This window comes from Alligator sinensis, unplaced genomic scaffold (assembly GCF_000455745.1).
Source record: "Alligator sinensis unplaced genomic scaffold, ASM45574v1 scaffold574_1, whole genome shotgun sequence".
Classification (NCBI taxonomy): domain Eukaryota; kingdom Metazoa; phylum Chordata; order Crocodylia; family Alligatoridae; genus Alligator; species Alligator sinensis.
Window position 1 is genome coordinate 521,268 of NW_005842106.1, and position 22,637 is coordinate 543,904.

Consider the following 22,637-nt stretch of genomic DNA (forward strand, 5'->3'; position numbering starts at 1 on the left):
ATTATGCTAAGTATTTTAAACATGCTCTTATAAAATATAATGATGAGAAAGACATGTTATATTTCATTACGTTTCACAGCTCGAGAGGCAATAGTTGCATCTCTACTTAAAGTATTTTCTGTTCTTTGTTTTAAATGAGTTAAAAAAGTATTAGCCTTTCTATTCTTTCAGCTTTCCAATGCAGGGGAAAATTAAGTAAAGACCATACACTTGGAATAAATTGCAGTACACCCATCCTGGTTTTCCCCTTTCTCTCCTATATATTTTTTTAAACAAATATCTATTTGTCAGTTCAAGTTCCAGGTCTAAAATCCAACTTTTGAGTCACAATGACCAAAGACTCACAGGCTGACTTCCAGTTCCACGCTCAATTTGGAATCAATCAGACTCTTAGTAAAAAATGCCTAGAATATGCTTTCTGGGTTGCCTTGAAGATTTATTGAAAACATCTCTTAAATCCTGATCCATTTAGCAGAAGATTCTTACATTATATGAACTGGTACTAGTAAGGACTTGTGGAAGCTAGCATGCTGAATAATGGAATAGGGAAGCTCTACCAATTTTTATGTGAAGCCAGAAATCACGCTACTTGTTTTACTGAATAATATTCAAACTACCAGTAACTGGAATCCTTTTCTTTCCTGCTGCATCTGATAAAACAGTTGAGATTTGTTTCTTTATTACGAACAGTGCAAATTAAGTGGGTTGCAAGTTACCTGGATGTGTATGATTTTCATTTTACTGTACAGAACAAAATTACATGCTGAATTAAATAAAAGTTAACAGGGGAAAGTGGAGATGAGCTCCCACCACTCTCAGATTTTCACTGCCTGTACAACCCAGCCCTATTCTGTAATGAGCCATTCCTTTGCAGAGCCATTTTGAGCATGCATCTGCCAACTCCTAAGGGGAGATGAGCCAGCAAGCAAGCAGAATTGTGTCACTATTCACAGTTACAATAATTCACCAAAATTTTGTTTTTTGACAAGGCTATTTAGAATATGCTTAAACATATATTAAAGACTTGACCCCAAGGTTATTGAAGTTTGTGGAGGACTCCTATTAACTTAAATGGGCTTCAACTAAGGCTCCAACGTTCAGGTTTTTAAAGGTTTTTAAAGCTGAAGGTAGTTCCTAGCAGGATTTTTTCAAAATAATACAATTCCCATTAATTTTATTCACAGCTCCTGTCCACATCTTTAGGCACCTAAATATCTTTATTAATTTGATCCCATGCAACTTCTCAAAGCATAAGTAATGAGCACTTGTTAAGGACTGTATCTTTTTTTTTAATTAGAGCCTGGACAAATTTTAATGAAACCCTGTGCATTTTCATAGATTTCATAGACATTAGAGTCTAGAAGGGACCTCGTGAGATCATCGAGTCCAGCCCCACAAAGGCATCAATTTATGCTTGGGAGTTGCCTGTAGGAGTATATATAGTTTCATAGTTGTTAGGGTCAGAAGGGACCTCAACAGATCATCAAGTCCAACCCCCTGCATTGGGCAGGAAAGAGTGCTGGGATCATATGACCCCAGCCAGGTGCTTGTCCAGTCTCCTCTTAAAGACCCCTGAGATAGGAGAGAGCACCACCTCCCTTGGAAGCCCATTCCAGATTCTGGCAACCCTTACCGTAAAGAAGTTCTTCCTGATATACTGTTGAGTTTTTATTACTTTTACAGGCTGATTTTTTTTCTGGATGAGTTGGGTTTTTTCACTTTCAGAATAATCTGTGGTACCAGTTTCCAGTTCTTGTTGAAAGTGAAAATACTAATGTTAGTATTAGGAAAATCAGTCTGTAAAATCAATACAATTTCCATACTATGTAATGGGATAAAATAATCAGACTTATTAAAATTTTAAAGTTTAAAATATTAAGTTTAATGAGTATTAACTTTTGTCAGTTCCATGCAGTAGGAATTTCAGTGAAGCAATTATGTATTAAAATATTAAAACTTGATCTACAAAGAATCTGTAAATGTTTCCTTTAGAATGTCCTGTATTGTATTTCCTCCATTTTCTCCAGTAGCTGCAGAGCAGTAGAACATTGGAGATAAGATACTGACAACCCTTGCTCTCTTAGGACTACCAGGAAGAAAGAATTATTAGTAACACCAAAGAAAAAGGATTTTCCCCCACAACTATCCCCTAGATATTTTCATTTATAATTTCCTGAAAGGTGGGTTTTTTTAGTTGTGTAGCTTTCTATAAGTTTGTTGTCATTAGGAACTGAGCAAAAGACTCAGACCAAGTTTCACTGGAGTCAGAGTAGAATCACTAAAGAAATTCAGAGTTGCTTTTAATTTAATTACTTTTTCCCTTAACTCTACAAAAAGAACAGTCAGTTAAAGAGTTCTTTAGTTGGGTACAAGGGTAAAGGCTGATATATCTCCAGGGGAATAAATTCTGCCCTCAGTTGTGTATAACGAAACTCAATTTAACTATAAGTAGTTAAAATAGTTAAAAACCAATAATAGAATTATCCAAAACCAATGACCTGTTAAAAGCAAGTAATCAAAAAATGGTATGTGATGGATTAACTTGTATGCACATTTAAATATGTAGCTCTCTACCAGTTTGTTTTAATATTAACTGTTTGAATCTTCAAGCTTCCTAGAGTATTGAGATGGGTCAGAAAATATAGGATCAATCCATGTCATTAAGTTTAATCAAATTCTTCATTGAAATTAGCATTGTATCATTGTGGGTAAAATAAAAAGTATGAAGCTAGTGCAGAAATGCAAAATAAAGCACCAAAACCATAAAATCATAGAGTTGGAGGGCCTTGCAATGGTCAGTCTAGTCTAGCCCCCTAATCAAAGGTAGGATGCATTATTCCTAGACCATTACATACAAATGATTATCCAACTTTTCTGGCAGTCTTCCAGTGAATACATATAGAGCCATATGGAAGACAAAAGTATAAATGTTAATGTCAGATATTCACGTTACAATTTGACCATTTGATTTGGTTAGCAAAATGTACATGTATAGGAAATTCTCCTGCAGCCAGTTGACTGCTCTTGGGTCGTGCAGTTATCCAGGAAAATGTGACACTTGGACCTCCAAAAGGCAGAATTTGACCTTTAAGTATGGCTATTGTCAGTTGTAACTTACCTAGTAGTAACCAGTGAATATTACTTTATGCATTAGAAGCTGACAAAATGTGTTGGATACAGTTAGAAAACCAAGGGGACATTGTAAATGTTTGCAACACCATTAATAGAAAAGGGCAATGTTCTGACATTCAACTGTGACATAAATTACAATTGATGTTATCCATATTGGACAGAAATGTGGGTCTAAATACTGAGTTTTGAATTTATATAATATTGTTCCCCAGAGATGACCATAGCAGGGTGTAGGGCCCGGGACAAATCAGTCTGTGCAGGGTCTGGATGCGGTGGCAGAGGTGGAGAGGCCGGGGGGGGGGGAGGTGGTGAACGGCCAGATACGAAGCTGACCCGGCTCTGCAGGGCCCCCCCGAAGCGCGGGGCCCAGGGCAGTTGCCCCAATTTGCCCCCACACAGGGGACGGCTCTGTTGTTTTCACTGGGAGACTGCTCTTGCAAGCCTTCCGTGTGTAAAATGCCTGTAAGAATCATTGGGAGGTTGCAACATGAAGGACAAAGACAGGGAACGTGTCCTATTCAGGAAAGGTGCAAGGAAAGCAGTGTTGTAATCAAAGTAGTTAGCTGATAAAGCCATTCTTCCACTCCCCCCTGCTTTTTTTTTAAACTTGTGTTGCTTTATTTCTGTCTCTGTTTCCTCAAAACACAAGTTGGATTGGTTTCACATACCCATCAAATGCTACATGAATGCCATAACATTTTATCATGGAATCTTAGGGTAGGGCTGGAAGGGACTTCTGAAGTTCATCTAATGCAACTCCCAGCCTGAGGCAGGATCATCCTTATTCAAACCATCCTATACCAATTCATAATCTAAACTCTTCATAAAACTACCATCAACCCTGACACGACACAAGACATAATCCCCTAACCTGCCACAGGTAAAGCAGGGGAACTGTGGCAGCCAATGTCCTTCTTCTGTAAAAGATTGTTAATATAGACTCAAGAAATCCCAGGAAGAGGGCCATGCTTCCCACCATGGAAGAAAGCACAAATCCCCACAGTCTGTACCAATCTGACCAAGGAGTAAAATTCCTTCCTAAGCCTAAATATGGTGATTGGTCTGACCCTGAGCAGAGGTGCAAGACCTTCTAGCCAGGAACCATCAGCTTTAAGTCCTAGCAGGAGCACTGGCACACCCCAGTTAAAATCCCCATCCTTGGCTGCAGCCAACACTCAGTGCCTGTGAGGTAGGCTTAAAAACACCCTGACACGTTGCAGAAATCAGGGGTGATTGGTGGGGTACATGCTTTACAGTGATTCCTTGACAGCTTACATCTACAGTATACAATTGACTCCACCTTTACTTACTGGTGCATTTGGTTCACGGGTTTCTATGGCAAAAGTCTGAATCATGTTGTTGATCTGCTTAACTATTTCAAAATGCTAAAACTGACAAGTATTCTAAGTCTGACAAACTATACCTTGCAACATTTGCAATAACATATTTAATAGTGTCTTTGCCTTTCTTCTTCTTTTTTGTTCTTTCAGCTGTAAGAAGGGGATCTTTTGAAATGGTATCCACCTTGATTAAACACAACTGCAGTATCCACCAGCCATGTGCAAAACGCTGGTCAGCAATGCATGAAGCTGCAAAACAAGGCCGCAAAGATATTGTTTCTCTTCTTTTGAAAAATGGTGGAAATGTGAACCTGAAAGATGGATATGGGGTAACACCATTGGGAGTTGCTGCTGAATATGGTCACTGTGACGTGCTGGAGAATCTTATTCACAGAGGTAGATAGGAAGGAGAAAAATCTGTTCCTGAGCTGTATAAGCATTATCTGGTTACTATGGTATACCTCAGGGGTTTTCAACCTTTTTGGGTCAGTGTACCCCTGGCAGCTGGGGCAGTGGGGAGTTCCCCAGCATCCAATCAATGAGCAGAGGGAGGGGGAGGAGGAGGGGGAAGTGCCGGTGGCACCAGCTGCTAAGTACCCCCTGAAACCATCTATGCATACCCCGGGTTGAAAACCCCTGGTATACCTGATCGTGGTAGAGTGCACCAAGTTTCTTTGAAAGAAAAGAAAGAAAATTACGGATCTTGGTGGACACTTAGAGCAACCTTTTTCTAATTAATTTAGAAAATCTATTTAATTTTTGCTTGTTTAGGATTCCGATATGACTTTTTTCCTTTATCCAAAAAACAAAACAAAACTACTAATTCATTTGTCATGTATCGTGTGACCACCAGGGAGACAGCACAAAGTATCTAATTAGAGATGTGCCTGGGCACCTCTGCACCCTGAACAGCAGCAGTACATGGAGCTGTGTCAGTGGCTGCTGTGGTGGCAGTGGCTAGGCTAGCAGTGCGGCCACTGCCATTTTTTGGCATCTTTCTGCAACTCGATACCTGGGGCACGTGACTGCCTCAGCCCTGCTTTGCTACACTATTGCATCTAATAAATGGAATGATGGTATTTTACAGCCTATTTCATGGGTAGAAACATATCCTTCACACAGCAGAAGGCAAGAAATCCACGGTTTTAATAGGTAGATGGCATTGATTTCTAGACTTAATAGTCTGATTGCAAGAATTTGCTTTTTCCTTGGGTGGTACTGCTTTCTACAACTGCATTCTTGTTTTTTTTCCATAGTATATGAAAGCTTGAGTCCAAATGGCCTGTTATTTATCACTTGCATTATTATGATGGCAGTATTTCTTATTGCCCTGGTGTACAATCCAGTGCTAATCCACAAAGTGGCTTCCATCCAGTCTTTAATGTTCAGTATATTTATGATGGGCCTTTATTTACACTAGTTTCTGCAAGATGCTTTGTGACCAGACTGTATCTGCTTATAGCATATTAATACCTAGCTGAATTGAGAAATTACACAGAGCTTTACATTTTAAGAACAGTATACAAACACAGTCTTAGTTAATTAGTCCACAGTACCTTAAATCCCCCCTCCTCTTTCTTTTGATAGCTTCAGTAACCTGAATTGGATTGTGCTATATTGTTCCCCCCAAAGACTTTCCTGAAATATATCCTGCTTGGCAGGCACCACAGTTTTGAAACTATTCTCCTAAACCATATGATTGATTATTGGAATAATACTTAAGATTATGGTACTTTACACAACAGTAGAGCATTGCAGAAACATTTAGTAATCCTTATTTGAGATCTGCGAGGTAGGGAAATATTATTACAGTACCCATATTTTATAGTTGGAGTGACTGAGATGCAAAGACACAAAGAGAGATAGAGACAACATAGATTAGAACTCAGGAGCTGTTTGCCTGCACTTGCAAATTGGATTAGTTAAACCACATTGATCCACAAAATTAGGGAATAAATATATGTTGCCAAATGAAGCAGATCAGCTGTGCTGGGATGCGTTTTAGCACAACTGATCAGCTTCACTGGGCAAAACAGACTGTGGGGCCCTGCTGCTCCTGGGAACAGCTGGGGCCCAATCCTGTGGGACAATGCTCAGGGCTCCCCTCTGCAAATGGGGGACCCCTGGGTTTCCCTGTTAGCAGAGGCATGCATGGAGAATGCCTGGGCACTCCTGTGCTAGCAAAGACACCCAGGGCTTTCCCATTTGTGGAGATGCACCCTAAGTTTTTATGATGGCACAAAGGCAACATCTTTTTATTACTCGGCTTCATAAAATAGGTTCAGCCCACAGTTTTGACCAGAAGGAATTAGAGAGTTTTGTGATGACTCAGCATACAAATCATCAGGAATACATTTTGATGTTGAGGCCAGTGGTACATGTGCACCTTTTACCATCAGAAACATGTTTCCATGTTATCTGTTTACCTTTTCTTACCAAAATGATATGCAAAAAAATCACAGAATGGGTATAGGACTTTGCATTCAGTGTCCTTAATATTCTTTGCAGCTTTACATGCTGCAGACAATCTAAAGTTTTTCTTAATATTCAATCACATCTCTATAAATCTGAATATTTTCTAAATCTGTCAGAGCCACAACCTCTGTGCCTATTATCCTATAGTAAAGGGCATGTGGAACAGCCATTTAAAACATACCATGTGCAGCAGGTTACATATCAGTGCTTTCTGTGGGTGATCACTTGTGCCCTTCCTTGTGGAAACCTAAGCACCTGTTCTCAAAACATATTGTACAGCTTTTTGCTTTTCACTTGAATCCTCAGCATTTCTCCCATCCTCTGATCTGCTGTCCTCTGCTAGAAGAAACAGTTCTTTAATTCTGATCAAGACGCACACTGCCTTTCTAGTTCCTAGGTAGTTTGGCAGTTATCAACTTTGCACATTTTATTCCAAGCAAACATGTTTAGCCTGATCAACACACATCTCACACACCATTCCATTTTTCCATTGGATCCAGCAAGTTCAATCAAGTTCAAATCTTGAAATGTCTTTGCTCTTCTAAACAACAGCATTTTAACTGTAGAAGCATTACACTTTATCTTTGACTCCTGTGAAGTGCCTTTTGGAACCCTATAGCAGCTTCTTTTAATACTTAAGACCAAGGCTAGGGGCAGGCATTACACACAAACCGATTTAAATGATCAGAAACTGGTTTAAACCTGTAACAGAACAGACATGTAGTGCACATAAACCAGTTTCAAAATGGCCGAAACCGGGCTGAGATAAACCTGGTTGAATGTAATATCAGATTTAATTGATTGAGCTCAACCTGGTTTATGCAATGTCTGTCCCTGACCCCTTCCCGGTTTAACTTAAACCAGAGCCCCCCAGCATCCTGGCATGCTATCTGAGCTGGGTTCTCTGCTCCAGCAGAGCAAGGTTGGTCCCACCCCTCTGCTCCCCAGCCAAGCAGGGACAGGCAGGGGAGGAGGTCTGGCCAGAGAGAGTTTTAATTCCCCGTCTCCCTGTTTCACTTGCAAGGACCCGAGCCACCTCTGCTGGGCACTCCCCACTCTCTGCCACAGCAGTGAGCCAGCATGGTCCCTGAGGCAGAGGGGGCAGGGAGGGGGGTTATTCCCCCCTTTACTCCCACTGCCATTGGGGGACCACAGCTGGGTCTGCCCACCCCAACCGCTGCCACCACTCCCTGTTTGGGGCAAGCGGCAGAATAAGCACTCTCCACTGGATGCCGGAGGGAGGGGGAGTAACCCCTGTCCCTGCTCCCCGCACCTAAGGGGCCCAGCCAGACAGTGTCTGGTCACACCTCTGCCCAGCTGCTTCAGCAGTGAGGAGGCAGGGCCCTTGATGGGGAGGGAGCGTCAGAAGCGTGGATGCAGCTTTCAGCTGCCTATCCCTGGCACAGCTCCCTGTAGGCTGGAAGCTGCACTCACATTGCAACAGGGAGCAGGGAGCAGAGTGGTTTAACTAATCCAGCTTGCAGTTGCAGGGAGAAGTAGTAGCAATGCAGTCACAGCTGCCTGCTGCCTGGCTCCAGTTGGGCACGGGGAAAGCTCCTCTGTGCCACCAAAGCCACCTGGTCTGCGTCAGACTGGAACCAGGTTGTTCTGGCCTGCAGCTTTTAAAGGTTGCTGGCCACTGCTCAAGGCACTCTGGTTTGTATGCTTTCATTTCAATGGATGTTGACAGGGATGCTGTCATGGCTGGTTCTCAGTTTTAGGCCGAGGTTTGCATGCTATGGACAAGTACGAGAGTAGCTTTTATGTAGTTTAATGTAGCTTTTATTCAGTACTGTAAACTCTGCTATGAAATAATCTTTGGTAGAAGTTTGTGTAGCACCCTCATAACAGGCATTATACAAACGTATAGACAGACATGGTCCCTCTACTGACGGTTTCCAGGGTAATTACACAGGAACAACCAGTAAACAAAATACCAAAGGCATGTGTTTTTTAAATTGTTTTAATCTATCATTAGCTTTCTACCTTTGTTAGTGATCAGATACTTCAGCCAGTTTATATTACTCTTCCTATTCTCTGTCCTTCTCAAATATTCTCCCATGTTTTCAAACAAGTAGCAATGCCTGAGCTGCTTTTGTAAAAGACAGGAATACATATTCACTTAGGTATGGTTTTCCCTGGTGTATCAAGTTGCTTCCTGTTGGTCTGGTGCATCAATCTTTTTGACAACTTTCAAGCCTTTGTAAGCATCTACACTCTAAATACCATAGCACCAAGATGTTTAGGAACATCCTCAGAACTTCTTTCTGCATTAAGCAAAGCGTTAACTGGCTGATGAGTTTGTTCTACAAGCAAGAGACTCTGATATAAAATAGGTTAAGAGTTTTCAAGAACATGCTAGCCCATACTTATTTGAGACTAGAAAGAACATGTAGTAGATGTGGAATGAGAAGTATCAGAATTACATTATGTGGTCCAGAAAAATTACCCAGTACATAAGCTGCACTAGTGATTCAATAAACAGACTGATGCTGGATAAACAATAAGGGAACACTGTCTAGTATGCCCATATATATATATATATATATATATATAGATATATATATATATACACACACACACACACACACACACATAGGTATATACACACACTATTTAATTGTATCAGGGCTCATTAGGAGATACTGTGGCAATGATTCTGCGTTACAAAATAGTTTACATATATCTGCCACATCTTGTGCTTTTAACCCAGATTACAAGGTTTTTACTTTAATAGCCATAAGGATAGAAAATATGACCTTAACCTTTTTGCTTATAGTGCCAAAACACTTCTGGGTTTATCTCAATCCACACAAAGTTATTAAAATCTAAATTTAGCTTTGGAACCTAGGTTTGCTTGTAAAAAATGAATGTCTCCAGCCAGCATTCTGCAACCTGTCTCTGCATCTCAGAACACACTTTTCCTTCCCAGATTAGATTTCTTGGGAATGTACTTAAATAAAGTTAGCACAGTATAACAGCAGCTTAACTAAGAGGGGGTGAGCATGGCACCATCCCTGGAATCCAACTTAGATGGGGCCCTGGAATTATGGCTCCCTTGGGGAGTCTGTCATGGTAGCAGCAGCCTCATGTCATGGCATTAACACCCAGGTGTGAGGAGCAGTAGCAGCCAGCAGCAGGCAGACAGCAATGGGGTAGCAGCAGCCATAGTCTTTGAGCCCCTGGGGCAAGTAGCACTAGCCACCCTCTCTCCTCCTTCCTCTCCACCCCTGCTTTCTGGCACCTGGCACTCCTCCACCCAAGGTGCATAGGGTGAGAGGAGAGGTTGCCCAGGGTGCAAAATTTGTTAGTTATACCTCTGCAGTTTAACAATATGGCAGAATTTAAAAAGGTAAAAATGTACAGGTCTGAGATTTGACCTGCTTTGAAAGGATGGCAGAATTCAATGAGTCCTAAATTAAACATTTCAATCCTAAACACATGTGCACCTCATGAGAGCACTAGTATACCCCCTGACAGGTCATGCTCCCTGCTTAGGCAATGGGCAGGGGGGCAGGCAGGAGCACTGGTGCCCCCCCTGTGAGTACCAGCTGGGGAGTGGGAGTGCTGGATGAAACACCGCGGCCACTCCCAGGAGCACTGCGGCCACTTCCTGGTAGGCTGTAGGGGGACCCCCCCTCTGGTCAGCAAGATTGGCTGTGGAGGGATGCCTCCCCGGTCACTGAAGGGTCACTGGGGGGGCACGTGCCCCCCCGACTAAGGTGGTACCAGTCGTCCATGTTCAAGATGGAAACATCTTGTTTTGGAAATATACACATCTGTGTCTGTGATTGATGATTATGGCCTTGAAATTCTAAACTTGCCACAGTAAATTTCTGTTCTCTTTTTAGAGACATAATTCTTATATCTGAAAATGAACAGAAAAGATATCAAAGTGTTTTCTTTAAGGGAAAATGTCTCCTCTTTGGGCTCAATGTTTCCTTCATATCCTTCCTCCAGGTGGTGATGTACATGCCATAGCAGATGATGGTGCATCAATAATGTTTGAAGCAGCTGGCGGAGGCAATCCAGATTGTATAGCTCTTCTATTGGAATATGGAGGAAGTGGTAATGTGCCCAACAGAGCAGGACAGCTCCCCATACATAAAGCAGCATATGAAGGACATTATTTGTGAGTATAATCATTGGCTTCAAAGACTTCCCTAAGACATACTGTGCATGCCTGAATCATCTGCAAGCTACACAAGGGAACGCCAAAGTGAAGTACTATAAACTCACCTCACACACACAGACCTGGCAACTTACATAATTGCATGTGCACCAAAAAGCACAACCAAAACTCAGAGTACCCTGTACTACTCTAACATGGCTGCATTGCATCCATTCCTGGGTTTTAGCACATACAGAGCTGACATCCTTTACTTCACAACTCGAAAGACAGCATGTATATGCCCACTGTGACTATTATTAAATCAAAACATGAATTAATTCCATTCAAATTCAAAGAATCAATTACAAAGTCCAAGTGAAAAAGCATTTATATTTGACAAGTACATAACTAACTTAGTTGTAATTAGTGCTCCAAGACGACATCATATGTGCACAGTATGTAATCTGGGGGTAAAATTAAAGCATTATTAGCATTTTTATCCTGCCTTGAGCAAGAGTTTGCACTGGATGATTTCCTAACGTCCCTTTCAGCCCTATTGTTTGCAATAAAAATTTTTAAATAAAATAAAAATTTTTAAAAGCCCCCCAGCACTAAATGAAAGTCACTGGGACACAATGCAGATTTACCTTCTATATAGCTTCTTTTAAACCAATGCAGCCTCACTGAGTATAACTGGGTACAAAAGTTTGCCTGCTAGGATTGTTTTGGTGTAAACAAAGGCAAAATCTTGCTCTTCTTGTAATGTGTCTATCAGGTAGAAAACAGGCCATCCAGTTTTGATCTTTGTTTTGAGATCAGGGAGGGGTTGGTGTCTGTTTAGCTTTTGCACAAATAACATTTTTCTTCACTATTTTCTTAGGGCACTGAAATATCTCATTCCAGTTACATCCAAGACAGCAATCCAGAAAAGTGGGTTAAGCCCCGTTCATTCAGCAGCTGAGGGCCAGAATGTTCAGTGTCTAGAACTCCTCATTGAAAATGATTTTGATGTCAATGCACTCCTGGCTGAACACATTTCAGAAAGCTACGATGATGAAAGAAAAACAGCACTCTATTTTGCTGTTTCTAACAATGATGTTCTCTGCACAGAAATGCTACTCCAAGCTAATGCAGACCCAAATAAGGACCCTCTAAACTGTCTTCTTGTGGCAGTGAGAGCTGGTAACCATGAAATCGTAAGGTTACTTCTATCCCACGGAGCAAATGTCAATTGCTACTTCATGCTCATTAATGATACCCATTTCCCCAGTGCCATACAGTACGCTTTGAATGATGAGGTAATGCTAAGACTGTTGCTCAATCATGGATACAAGGTGGAGATGTGTTTTGATTGTATGCATGGGGACATCTTTGGAAGTTCTTTTGTGTGGTCAACTCCAGAGGAAGAGGTGCTACCAGGATGGACACCTTGTATAATAAAGGATAATCCAGTAAGTATATTCTCCACTTTGTAATCTTCATTTCTGTCATTGCTTTAAGATTTTCCATTTTTTATGCAGAACTAAAATTAAGGTACCGCTATACTTCCCTTTTTAACCCCCCTTTACAAAGCAGCCTTTTCTCTGTTTCAATTCTGATATATGTACAGTAGTTTTGAGTATTGACTATTGATTAGAGCATCAGACTGGAAGGCATACATATGGGTTCTGTACTCAGCTCAGTTAATGATTTGCTGTCTGTTTTTGGAAAAATATTTAGTGTTTGCCTGATCCTGCAAACTCTTAACCATGCGAGTAATCCTATATGCATGAATGGAATACTGTACTTACAAAAATATACTTGCATAATTGTTTGTGGGATTGAGATGTTAGATCAACATTTTTTAAGTGCCCGGTAATGTTGGATGCCAGTTTAACCTCCTTTTCAGAGATACTGAAAACCCACAATTCCAGCGGTGTCAATGACATTGGAATGCCTACTAGCAACAAGCATTATTTAATCACACAGAGTGCACAAGATATTGCCAACTTATTTTTAGTAACATGAGTACAACAAAGGCACTGGAAGTGTTTTCTGATCAGCCTTCCTTTCAGGAGTGTCAGATACTTTGGTGGGCTATTTTAGGAACCAGCCCATGATCTTAGAAGGCCATACTCAGAAGATATTTGGAATCGAAATATAATTAAGGAAGTCTGAAAGCATTGAGACCATTGGTTGAACAATAATGCTGAATATTTTATTGTTGTTGCACAGGTGATGAATTTTTTTGCACTGGGTATATAGTTCTAGGCCTAAAGAGAAATCAATATGGAACAAAATTATTAAGATATTGGACATTATTTAAATTACTAAAATATGTTCATTATTTTAATAATGAGTTATTAACATTATTAAAATATTTTCATGGTTAGTGGCTTCAGATCTCTGTACAAACAAATGAAGAAATCATAGAATCCAGATATAGATAGAAGGGCCCTTTTAATGACTTCTTGATGTTTTAGTCTTGGATTGTTGTAGTATATTTTCTAACACTTTCAGTTTTTAAATCTTGTTTAACTTGTATGAAATTTTTAAAACTGCATCAGTGGGATGTCCCTATACAGGATTTAAAAATAATATAATTTGTTTTTCCTTTCAGTTTTGTGACTTTATCGGAGTTCCTTGGCTGAAACATTTAGTGGGAAAAGTGGTTCGTATTTTAGTAGATTATATGGACTACGTTCCTCTGTGCCCAAAACTTAAGTTTGTCCTAGAATCACAGAAAGAATGGCCAGAGATACGTCACATATTGGGTAAAAATCCAACATTTGTTTAATAATTGCATTAGTTGTTTGAGATTTTAAAAATCATCCCCTTACCAGATGACACTTATCCTAAAGTTTTTGTTTGTTTGAATTTACCTACTAGTCCAAGGACCCAGCCTTTTTCCTTTGCTCAGATAGGAGCAGACCTTCTGCAACTGTCAGTTGTCCTAGTCCCACTGATTTAAATGGAATATGACAGTTTACTCTAGCTGAGGATCTACTCTTGAGGAGTAGCTTGCACTATGGGAAGCCTTTTACTGTATTTCCATGTGATGACCTGAAGTATAAGGTGCTTCTCCAAGCAAGTAGCAGTGACAGAATCTCACTTTTCATTAACATGTTTTTCTAACTCTGACAAGTTGAACCTTTACTAAGGCTCACATTTTCATCATTCCACTCTCTCCTTCATCTTTAATAGCTCTTTATGGAGCAACATGTAAGTGTGTTTAAAATCTTGGAACATTCCAAATGTTAGATGTTGGCATTTCCTATGCTATGCAGTAATTACTAGGGGTGTGCGAAATGGGCCGTATTCAATTTGGATTCAGATTCAGCCTGAATCGGGGAGTGATTCAATATGTTGATTCGGATCACTGTCCCCAATTCGATTCAGCTGAATCTGAAGATTTGATGCCAATTCAGAGAATCAGCGATTTGGCCATAGACACAGCTTTAAATGTTTTTTCTATATACCTCGAGGTACCAGGAGTGGCTCGTGAATGCTGCAGCGCTGGGGCAGATGGAGCATTCAACTAAAGTTTTGCTCCCCCGCCCCCCAGCTCAGCAATCGGCCACAGGGGGACCCCAAGTGCCCCGCCAGACCCAGGAAACACCAGTTGCCAAGCCGGGAGTTGTGCAGGGGGGCCCCCCAATGTGCTCCCCGGTGGACTCGAAAGTGGACTGGAAGTGCTTCTGGTCCACTTCTGGGTTTGCTGTCAAGTGCGCTGCGGAGCCCCCTGTGCTTCTGTGGGACGCTCCATATACCCCACCATCACAGCATTCGTGAGCTGCCTGGTATCTTGAGGTATGTAGAAAAAACATTTAAAGCTGTGACTATGTCTGCCTCTCTGAATCTTTCCGAATCTCTCTGAATTGATTTGGAGGTTTCCAGTTTGATTCAGAGAGATTAAACAGTCTCCCAATTCAATTCGGATTTGGAGATTCAGCCACCAAATTGGGCCAAATCACCGTCAAATCGAATCAGGGACCGAAGCTTCACACAGCCCTAGTAATTACCTGTATCTGCCTTATGCAATATACATTATAGGGCAGCTATTTTCAGCACTTGACTTGGGTGCATCTCATGGTTTCTTGTCTATGCCTGTATTTTAAAGGCTCAAAAACTACATGGGATATTTAATTATAATATAAACCTTAGCCTTCACTGACCCAGAGATTCAGGAACAACAATTTAGGAAGATGCCATGAGAGCACAACTGGAACTCATGAGAAGACACTGGGATTTCATGTAGATCAGGGGTGGGGAAAATGCAGCCTGGGGGCCAGATGTGGCCTGCCAGGCCATTCTATCTGGCCCGCGGACCCCTAAAAAATTTAGAAAATTAACATTTATCTGCCCTGGGCTGCCTGTCATGTGACCCTCAATGGCTTGCCGAAACTCAGTAAGCTGCCCCCTGCCCAAAATAATGGCCCGCCCTGATGTGATACAAGGGCGGGCCATTATTTTGGGCCCGCCCTTGTAGATGGGCCTGCTTTCAGTAGATCATTTAAGATCTGCCAAGATCTTAAAACTGAGAACTCAGATTTAGAAGGGGCTGAATTCCTTTCCAGCGCTAAAGGACTTTTCCCTCCTGATAGGCAGAAACACCAGAGGTAAAATCTCTGCCACATTTAAGTCAATGACAGATGTCCTATTGACCTCAATGGGCCTAGGATTTTTCCTCTTAAGTCAATTATTCAGAGTTTCCTATTTCTTATTAGGCATGTCTACATGTGCAATTAGGGTGGAGCAACACACTCCAGCATTTATTGCTCCTGGGCATGCTGTTTGCACATGATCCCGGGACCAGAGGACTTTGAGCTAGATTGGAGCAGCTCCAGCTGGCATGGGGCCAAGGGGCCAGCCTGCCAGCCCAGGGTTGCTCTGACCCTTCTCAATGTGTTGTGGAGGGGCTAGCTTGGGCATGAGAGTACTCCCGTGCAGGGCTAGCCAGCAGGCAACCCCTGCACTGAAGTACACCCATGCCTCAACTAGCTCCATCAGTGTACTGCTGCAGAGGAAAAAACTCTGTAGCAGGATAGCACTTGTATTTACAAGTACTACCCTGCTGCAAAGTTTATTAGTTTACTCCAGCCTAATAGCCCCGCACATGTAGATGTGAGACATTTTCTGCAGAACTAATTAGTCAACTCCATAGTAAATGTCTCGTATAGACATGCCTATTATGTGCTTAGTTAGTCCTCCCTTTTTAAAAAATTCTATGTTCAGTCACTTAAATTAATAACACAGGTAAATAATTATTTTGGTTACGCTATTTGTGTGTCATTTAAAGCAGCTGCAATTCAATTTTGAATAGTTGCTACTAGACCCGTTGCACAGACAATGTTCACATACCTTATTATGTTGCATACTATGTGCATTTCTTTTCCAAAAGTCAGCTGCTGTGCAGCTGCACATTATAAGGAAAAAAAACTGTCATAACAGTTTCTGGCTCTGCCTGGAGAAAGCCAAAGTAATGTTGCAGTGCTGCACCTGGGGTTCCCTAGATGCTGGCTGTGGACACTTTCTCTTTCCCGACCAGAGGGTCCTGTTACAGAAGGTGCCTCTCAGTTACTTACTGCTAGTTACCAGTATTTTCAAGGAAAGATCTTTGTTTCTGCCTTTCAAAGAACAAGATACTTATTTTATTTGAGGGTGAGAGTTGTATGCAAGAAAATACAGTGATTTCCTGAGGCAATATGCAGCTTGCCTAAATTGATACTTACACAGCATATCATGGTAGAGCTTTTAGCCTGCTAAACATCTACAATCATTTAAAAATATATTTCTACATAGGTACTCAAATAATAAAGTAGAATTTCTTATTTGAAACCAACACCTATTTAATATGTTTCTGTACATTTATTAGAACATACAATCTAACAGATGACTAATGCAAGCTTTTTTAAGCCTTCATCAAAGCAGGGTTCTCGTTCTATTATGGAAATAAATACAAAATTCTCTTTGAATGAATGTGAAGATTAAACTGATAAAAAGCAGAAACTTCTAGTTAAACAGACATTCCATCTTTGCTTTTGTGGCTTACACTATCAAGCAAAAAACTTTTTTTTAGAGTTTGTTGCTTGGTGTTACAATTTTAAAGTTGTTTTGTTATCTAAATTGTCCAAACTTCAAGAACTTTGAAGTCTGTTATTCAGATCAGAGAAAACGCCTTAACTATATAGGGTGCGTCCACACAAGCGCGCACGTGCCTCTTGCAGAGTCTCAACTCCCTTTGAAATGTTGCAAAAGGCACGTGCAGGAACAAAAAAAAGTTTCCCACACGACAAATTTGCAGTGCAGGGCCAAAATTAGACACCTGGATATCTAGGGGTCAAAAAATACCCTAGGGGAAAAAAGCAGAGCAGGGCACAGTCCAGGACCATGCCCTGAGGCAAGCGGTGGCTCTGTCCTCCACAGAGACACTCTCATAGCCAGCCAGAGCATCTCTATGGCTGGCCCTCACCCCGGTGCTGAAGCACAATGCCTGCCTGTGCGGGGCAGGCAGCGGTTCAAGATGCAGGGACCTAAACCCGGCTTCATGCTGGGTAAGTAGGGAATTGGTGGGGCTGGAGTAGGGGGGCTGGAGTAGGCCGGCCCCAGCCCCCATTTGTTCCCCAACTTCCCATTCATTCCTCCGCCCCCTGCTTGCTCTCTCACCTGGCCCAGCCCCACCACACTCACCAGCAGTAGCAGCAGTGGTTGGGGCCACTCGGGGCTTCACGGCACAGCACCCCTGTGCGGGGGGACAGCAGGGCTCGGCCCCATCTGCCTGGCACCTCTGCTGCCACATTGCATGGGTATACCCAGCTTGGCAGGGCACTGCACTGCACACTGTCTCAGAGCCCTAACCCACTCAGTCTGAGTGGCACTGAGCCCCAGGTGACAGCTGCAACACCTCCGAGCTTCCAGACAGCACACGATGCCCTGCTGAGCCAGGCTGCACCTGCATAATGTGGTAGCTGCAGCACAGGTGCCAGGCAGCCGGGGCCGAGCCCCAATGCTCCCCGCTGCCCTATGCCACACAGGGGGGCTGTGCCATGAGGCCCCGAGTGGCCCCAACTGCCGCTGCTGCTGCTGGTAAGCTGCGGGCAGTGCAGGAGACTGGAACCGGGCAGGGGAGTGATTAGGGGGGGCAGGAGCTGAGAGGTGGAGAGATCAGAAGTGTGGAGCTGACTGGGGGAAATCCCTGAATCATCTCCAGCCTCCTGAACACTCCCCAATCATCTCCAGCCTCCTGCTCATTTTCCTACTTGTCTCCAACCTCTGGAAGACTAGAGACAGAGCAGGAGAATGAGCAGACGGCTGGAGACAAGCAGGGGAATGAGCAGGAGGCTGGAGACAAGCCCCGGAGATGTATTGAAGACTTCCCCTGCTCCTGAGGCTGGAGATGAGCAGGTGAATGAGCAGGGGGCTGGAGACAGGCAGGAGAACAAGCAGGGTCTGGAGAGAGAGGGAGGGAGAGTTGGGGGGCGGGGGCTGTAGCCCTTGGGGGAGGCTGGGACCCTGCAGGCAGGGAAGTCCATGTGTTGTGTGGGGTGGCTCTGCCCTGGGGCGGGGCAGAGGACCCACCCCTCCTAAGCAGCCCCCACACCCACAGTCCCCTTACACCTACCCACATACTGACCTGTATCCCTCCACACCCACCCACCCTGAGATGTCAACATTGCTCTAGTTAATTTTTTTTTGTTAGCGATACATTTATATAGAAATAAAATTAAATTTTCTTATTAAAAGCAGAAAAAATAACACTTTCTTTTCATAGATTTGATATAAATGTTATTAGAACACATATATTGACATTCTCAATCTGACTCATGATCACCAAATTCATAGCCTTGTTTTTTTCCAACTTGCTATTGTTTTAGATAATCCCCGTGCCTTGAAGCATTTGTGCCGCTTGAAAATACGTGAAGTTATGGGACTAAAGAGGTTACAGAAACTGAAATCAATGAAGAAGCTTCCTCTTCCACCAGTTCTCGAAAACTATATCCTGTATAAGGAATATGATCTATATGGAAAAGGCCTGACCTTGGATTAGTTTAAACACTGCTGTTTAAAATGTGTAAATTACTAATTTCCTTGTTCCTTTTTTTATTACCAGATTGAGAATTGTTCAGTTTTCTTATGCATTTTCAAAACCTGTAAGTTTTTGCTGTAAATAGGCCTTTAACAGAGCACACATTTTGTCAAAAGACTAGTATGTTAAAATTAAATCTAACTTTTTATGTTTTACTTTAACATTTTATCTTCCAATGTGATATATTCTAAGACCATGGAGGAGGAGTTGGTAATCATTGTGCAAAGTAGAACACTCTAGATTTGTTTTTAGGCAAGTAATATGTCCATGTTACTCTAGATAAACAGTTTCTTTAATATCCAGTGATTCTCAATCAGGGTGAAATGGTATCCTGGTGGAGGGTGCTTTGGGATCCTTACAAAGATGCAGTAGGGTGCCATGCAAAGTTAGCATGTGTGCAAACATGATTTACAAAATAAACCTAGAGATTTCACATAGAAATCCATTGTGTTAAAACTATTCTGACCTGCTATGGTCTTGCCAAGTTCTTTGCAATTTTTCTGTAGTCAAAAAATCAAGTGAAAACTAAGAGCTGGCATTTTCTGAGGGGTTCCTTAAGTCTAAAAAGGTTGAGAACCACCAATCTAGTCTAAGCAACATTGTCTACTGATGTTTAATATGCAAAATTGTTTGAAAAATGTGAAGCAAATAAAAATACCCCTTGTTCTATTTGTATGACAACACTTGACTGCAGCCACCTTTCACATATTTAGCTTGGAATCTGACATATATATTTTAAAACATGGTCCTATTATGTAAAATGCTCCCTGAAAAAAAATCTTTTTCTAGGTCTAAACCAACCAGACAGCAATGATCTTATTTACTACTATTGCAGAGTTCAGGGGTTCCTGGGAATGACATTTGGGCATACCTGGGAAAAGGTAGTGAGAGGAAGGCTTTAAAAAGAATGTGTTTTTAAATAAAAGGAATGGGATGTGAGGAAAGAAAACAGGATGGGCAAGGAAATGTCCACTACACCCTTATTTCATAGTTTCACAGATGTTAGGGGCAGGAAGGGACCTTGCAGATCATTGGGTCCAGCCCACTGCACTTGGGCAGGAAAGACTGCTGGGGTCAAATGAAATGTCGAGAAGCTTTTTGAAGATCGCCAGGGTGGGTGACTGTGCCACCTCTGGGAGAAGCCTGTTCCAAACCCTCGGCACTCAACTTGTAAAGAAGTTTTTCCTTATGTCTAGTCTGAAGAGATCTTCAATCAGTTTGTGCCCATTGTTTCTTGTCCTCCCCTGGGGATCCTTGGTGAATAAATGCTCCCTCAAGCCCTGATGTACACTCCTGATATATTTACTGTATTACTGTTCAACAAAATTCTGTGGGCCTTTTTGTTGCCTAGTCGGGAGGGTTAGCATGGGAAAAATCAGAAGAATATAGCTACAGTAAAACCTTTGTTATCTGGTACCCACGGGAAATGAAGGGTGCTGGATAACAAAATATGCCATTTAACTGAGTGGCCCAAACAGGTGTCTTTGCCTGTTCGGGCTGCCACCTGTCTCACTGCATCTGGGGTGTTGCTGCCTGTCCTGCCGCGTTGCCACCCCTCTCACGGGCCCCGTAGTCCCCAAGGGACAGGGAGGGGGGACCCGCACAGGCTGCTATGGCCCAGGCTGTGGGGGCTTGGCAGCTCAGGCTGCTTTCCCCCAGGCTGTGGGGGCTCCACAAAACTGGAAGCGCCACGGTGGCAACTTCTGGTTTCACTTTTCCCTTAAAAGCCGGCATGCTGGTTAACAGAGCATGCCAGCTTGTAAGGTGCCGGATAACTCAGTTTTTACTGTATTTTAATCAGTGTAACTGCCCACAAAATGGATATATGCTCTAAGTGTAATAGCTATTCCAATAATAAAGGAGGGATGTGGGAAGCAAAGCCTCAATGCCTGTGCAAGAAGCAGAAAGGAACCCCTCATCCTTGCCATTCTTCCTTCACACTGCTACATCTGCTGCAAACAATCATGATTCTCCTTGACTTAAAGTGGTAGCAGGGCTGACACAAGGATTCTTGTTGCCCTAGGCAAATATAATTTGCAAATTGTGAGGGGCAGCAAAACCAGCTGCCATTGTTGCCTCTCCCTACAATTTGCCACCCTAGGTGGCTGCATGACCCTGAATGGTAGGAACTTGTGTTTTGGCACTAGAGTTCCAGGATGTGCATTGTATAACTCAAAGTTGGGAGGACTTTCTCAAGTGAACTGTTTTTCCACTGGAAAAAGTCTGTTCATCAAAATTGAACCATTCCATGGAATCTGTTTGATGTTGATGAAAGTTGAACAGAAAGCAGGCAGATTTCCACCAGAAATCTGTCTTGTTTCCTCTCAGTTCACTCTTTTGGGTCCTAATGAGCCTGAACAGGGGGTGGGGGGGAAGACTCCTCACTAGCCTGCTAAGAGGACTGGTAGAGAGCCGAGAGCCAGGGAACCCACAGGTCCTAAGTGCTCAGGTTCTTTGGCTTCTCTGTGTCTTTCCCAGGAAGACAAGAGGAAAGCCCTAGAAACAAAGCTCTCAAGTTTGACCTGGCTGCCAGGATCTGCATTTCTGGATCAGGCAGACTGTCCCAGAATGGCCAACCGTAGGACTTTCGTTCTGGAGGAGAATTTTGAAAATTTTGGATTTGTTCTAAGTCATAAAACATCACAATTCTCCAAAAAGACAGTGAATCTTATTCCATGGAGCTCAAAGGACATGGTGGATTCACCATTTCTCAGGGTCTTTAACTCAAGACTGGATACTTCCCAAATTATATGTTCTCCCTAAATGCAAGTTAGGTTTTAGTCACACCACAAATTATTGAGCTCAATAAAAGGAAAGCTGGATGTAAAGTAAATGTCTGGCTTTGAACCCTGAATCTAGCAATCATGATATAAGTATATATGTGCTCATAATATATCACAACCTGCAAGAGAAACATGCTCAAATAACACTTTCTTTAGCTAGTTCCAGTTCTACTCTCATAGTCCATAGGCCAAGGTTTAAATTTAGGACTCCATCCTCTCCTTTGGTCAGAGTGAAACAGAGGCATCAGCATTCAGCTCCAGGGCAGTAGGATTTCCCCAGGTGTTCAAAAAGCATGGGTTAGGCCCCCAAACTTCATGCAATTGGCTTGAAAAATATAAAATTCTAAAAAATAGTGCATTTTGTCCTTTTTTTTGTACTTTCACGATGAGCTCCTTACATTTCTGAAGATTTTTCTACACAGCATTGAAGATTAGACATTTTGGTTATTATTTTTAACCAAAATCTGAAATGCTGATATAAATCATGCATCTCCAGGAGCTGAGATTTAAAATAAAAAAAAAATCCCAGATGTCATGAGCCTTGTGATAAGATTGCAAGAGTTGACAACCCTGTGGCAGTTGCATTGCATGGTCTGTGATGCAGCAGTTTCTCCAGTCTATCTTGTAATTTGTTCTTCATATGACAATCACACCTGAAGGCCAAAGTTTATTCATAGATGTTAGGGTCGGAAGGGACCTCAATAGATCATCGAGTCCGACCCCCTGCATAG

General features: G+C 42.2%; 1 protein-coding gene across 9 annotated transcripts in view; it reads left to right on the top strand.

Moving 5' to 3' along the window:
• The window catches only part of ASB15 (ankyrin repeat and SOCS box containing 15), a 50,556-nt gene extending 30,364 nt beyond the window's left edge, over window positions 1-20,192 (top strand). For 5 of the 9 annotated variants that reach the window (XM_025205174.1, XM_006024519.3, XM_025205175.1 and 2 more), the window contains 5 exons: window positions 4,623-4,868; window positions 10,908-11,079; window positions 11,939-12,509; window positions 13,658-13,811; window positions 18,912-20,189. In XM_025205174.1, the coding sequence (XP_025060959.1) occupies window positions 4,623-4,868; window positions 10,908-11,079; window positions 11,939-12,509; window positions 13,658-13,811; window positions 18,912-19,084 (1,316 nt within the window). In that variant the 3' untranslated portion in view covers window positions 19,085-20,189. Of the gene's footprint in view, window positions 1-2,085; window positions 2,181-4,622; window positions 4,869-8,416; window positions 8,604-10,907; window positions 11,080-11,938; window positions 12,510-13,657; window positions 13,812-18,911 lie in introns of those variants that run through there. The other 4 variants (XM_014520335.2, XM_025205176.1, XM_025205179.1 and 1 more) reach the window with 4 other exon arrangements.
• Window positions 20,193-22,637: the final 2,445 nt, after the last annotated feature.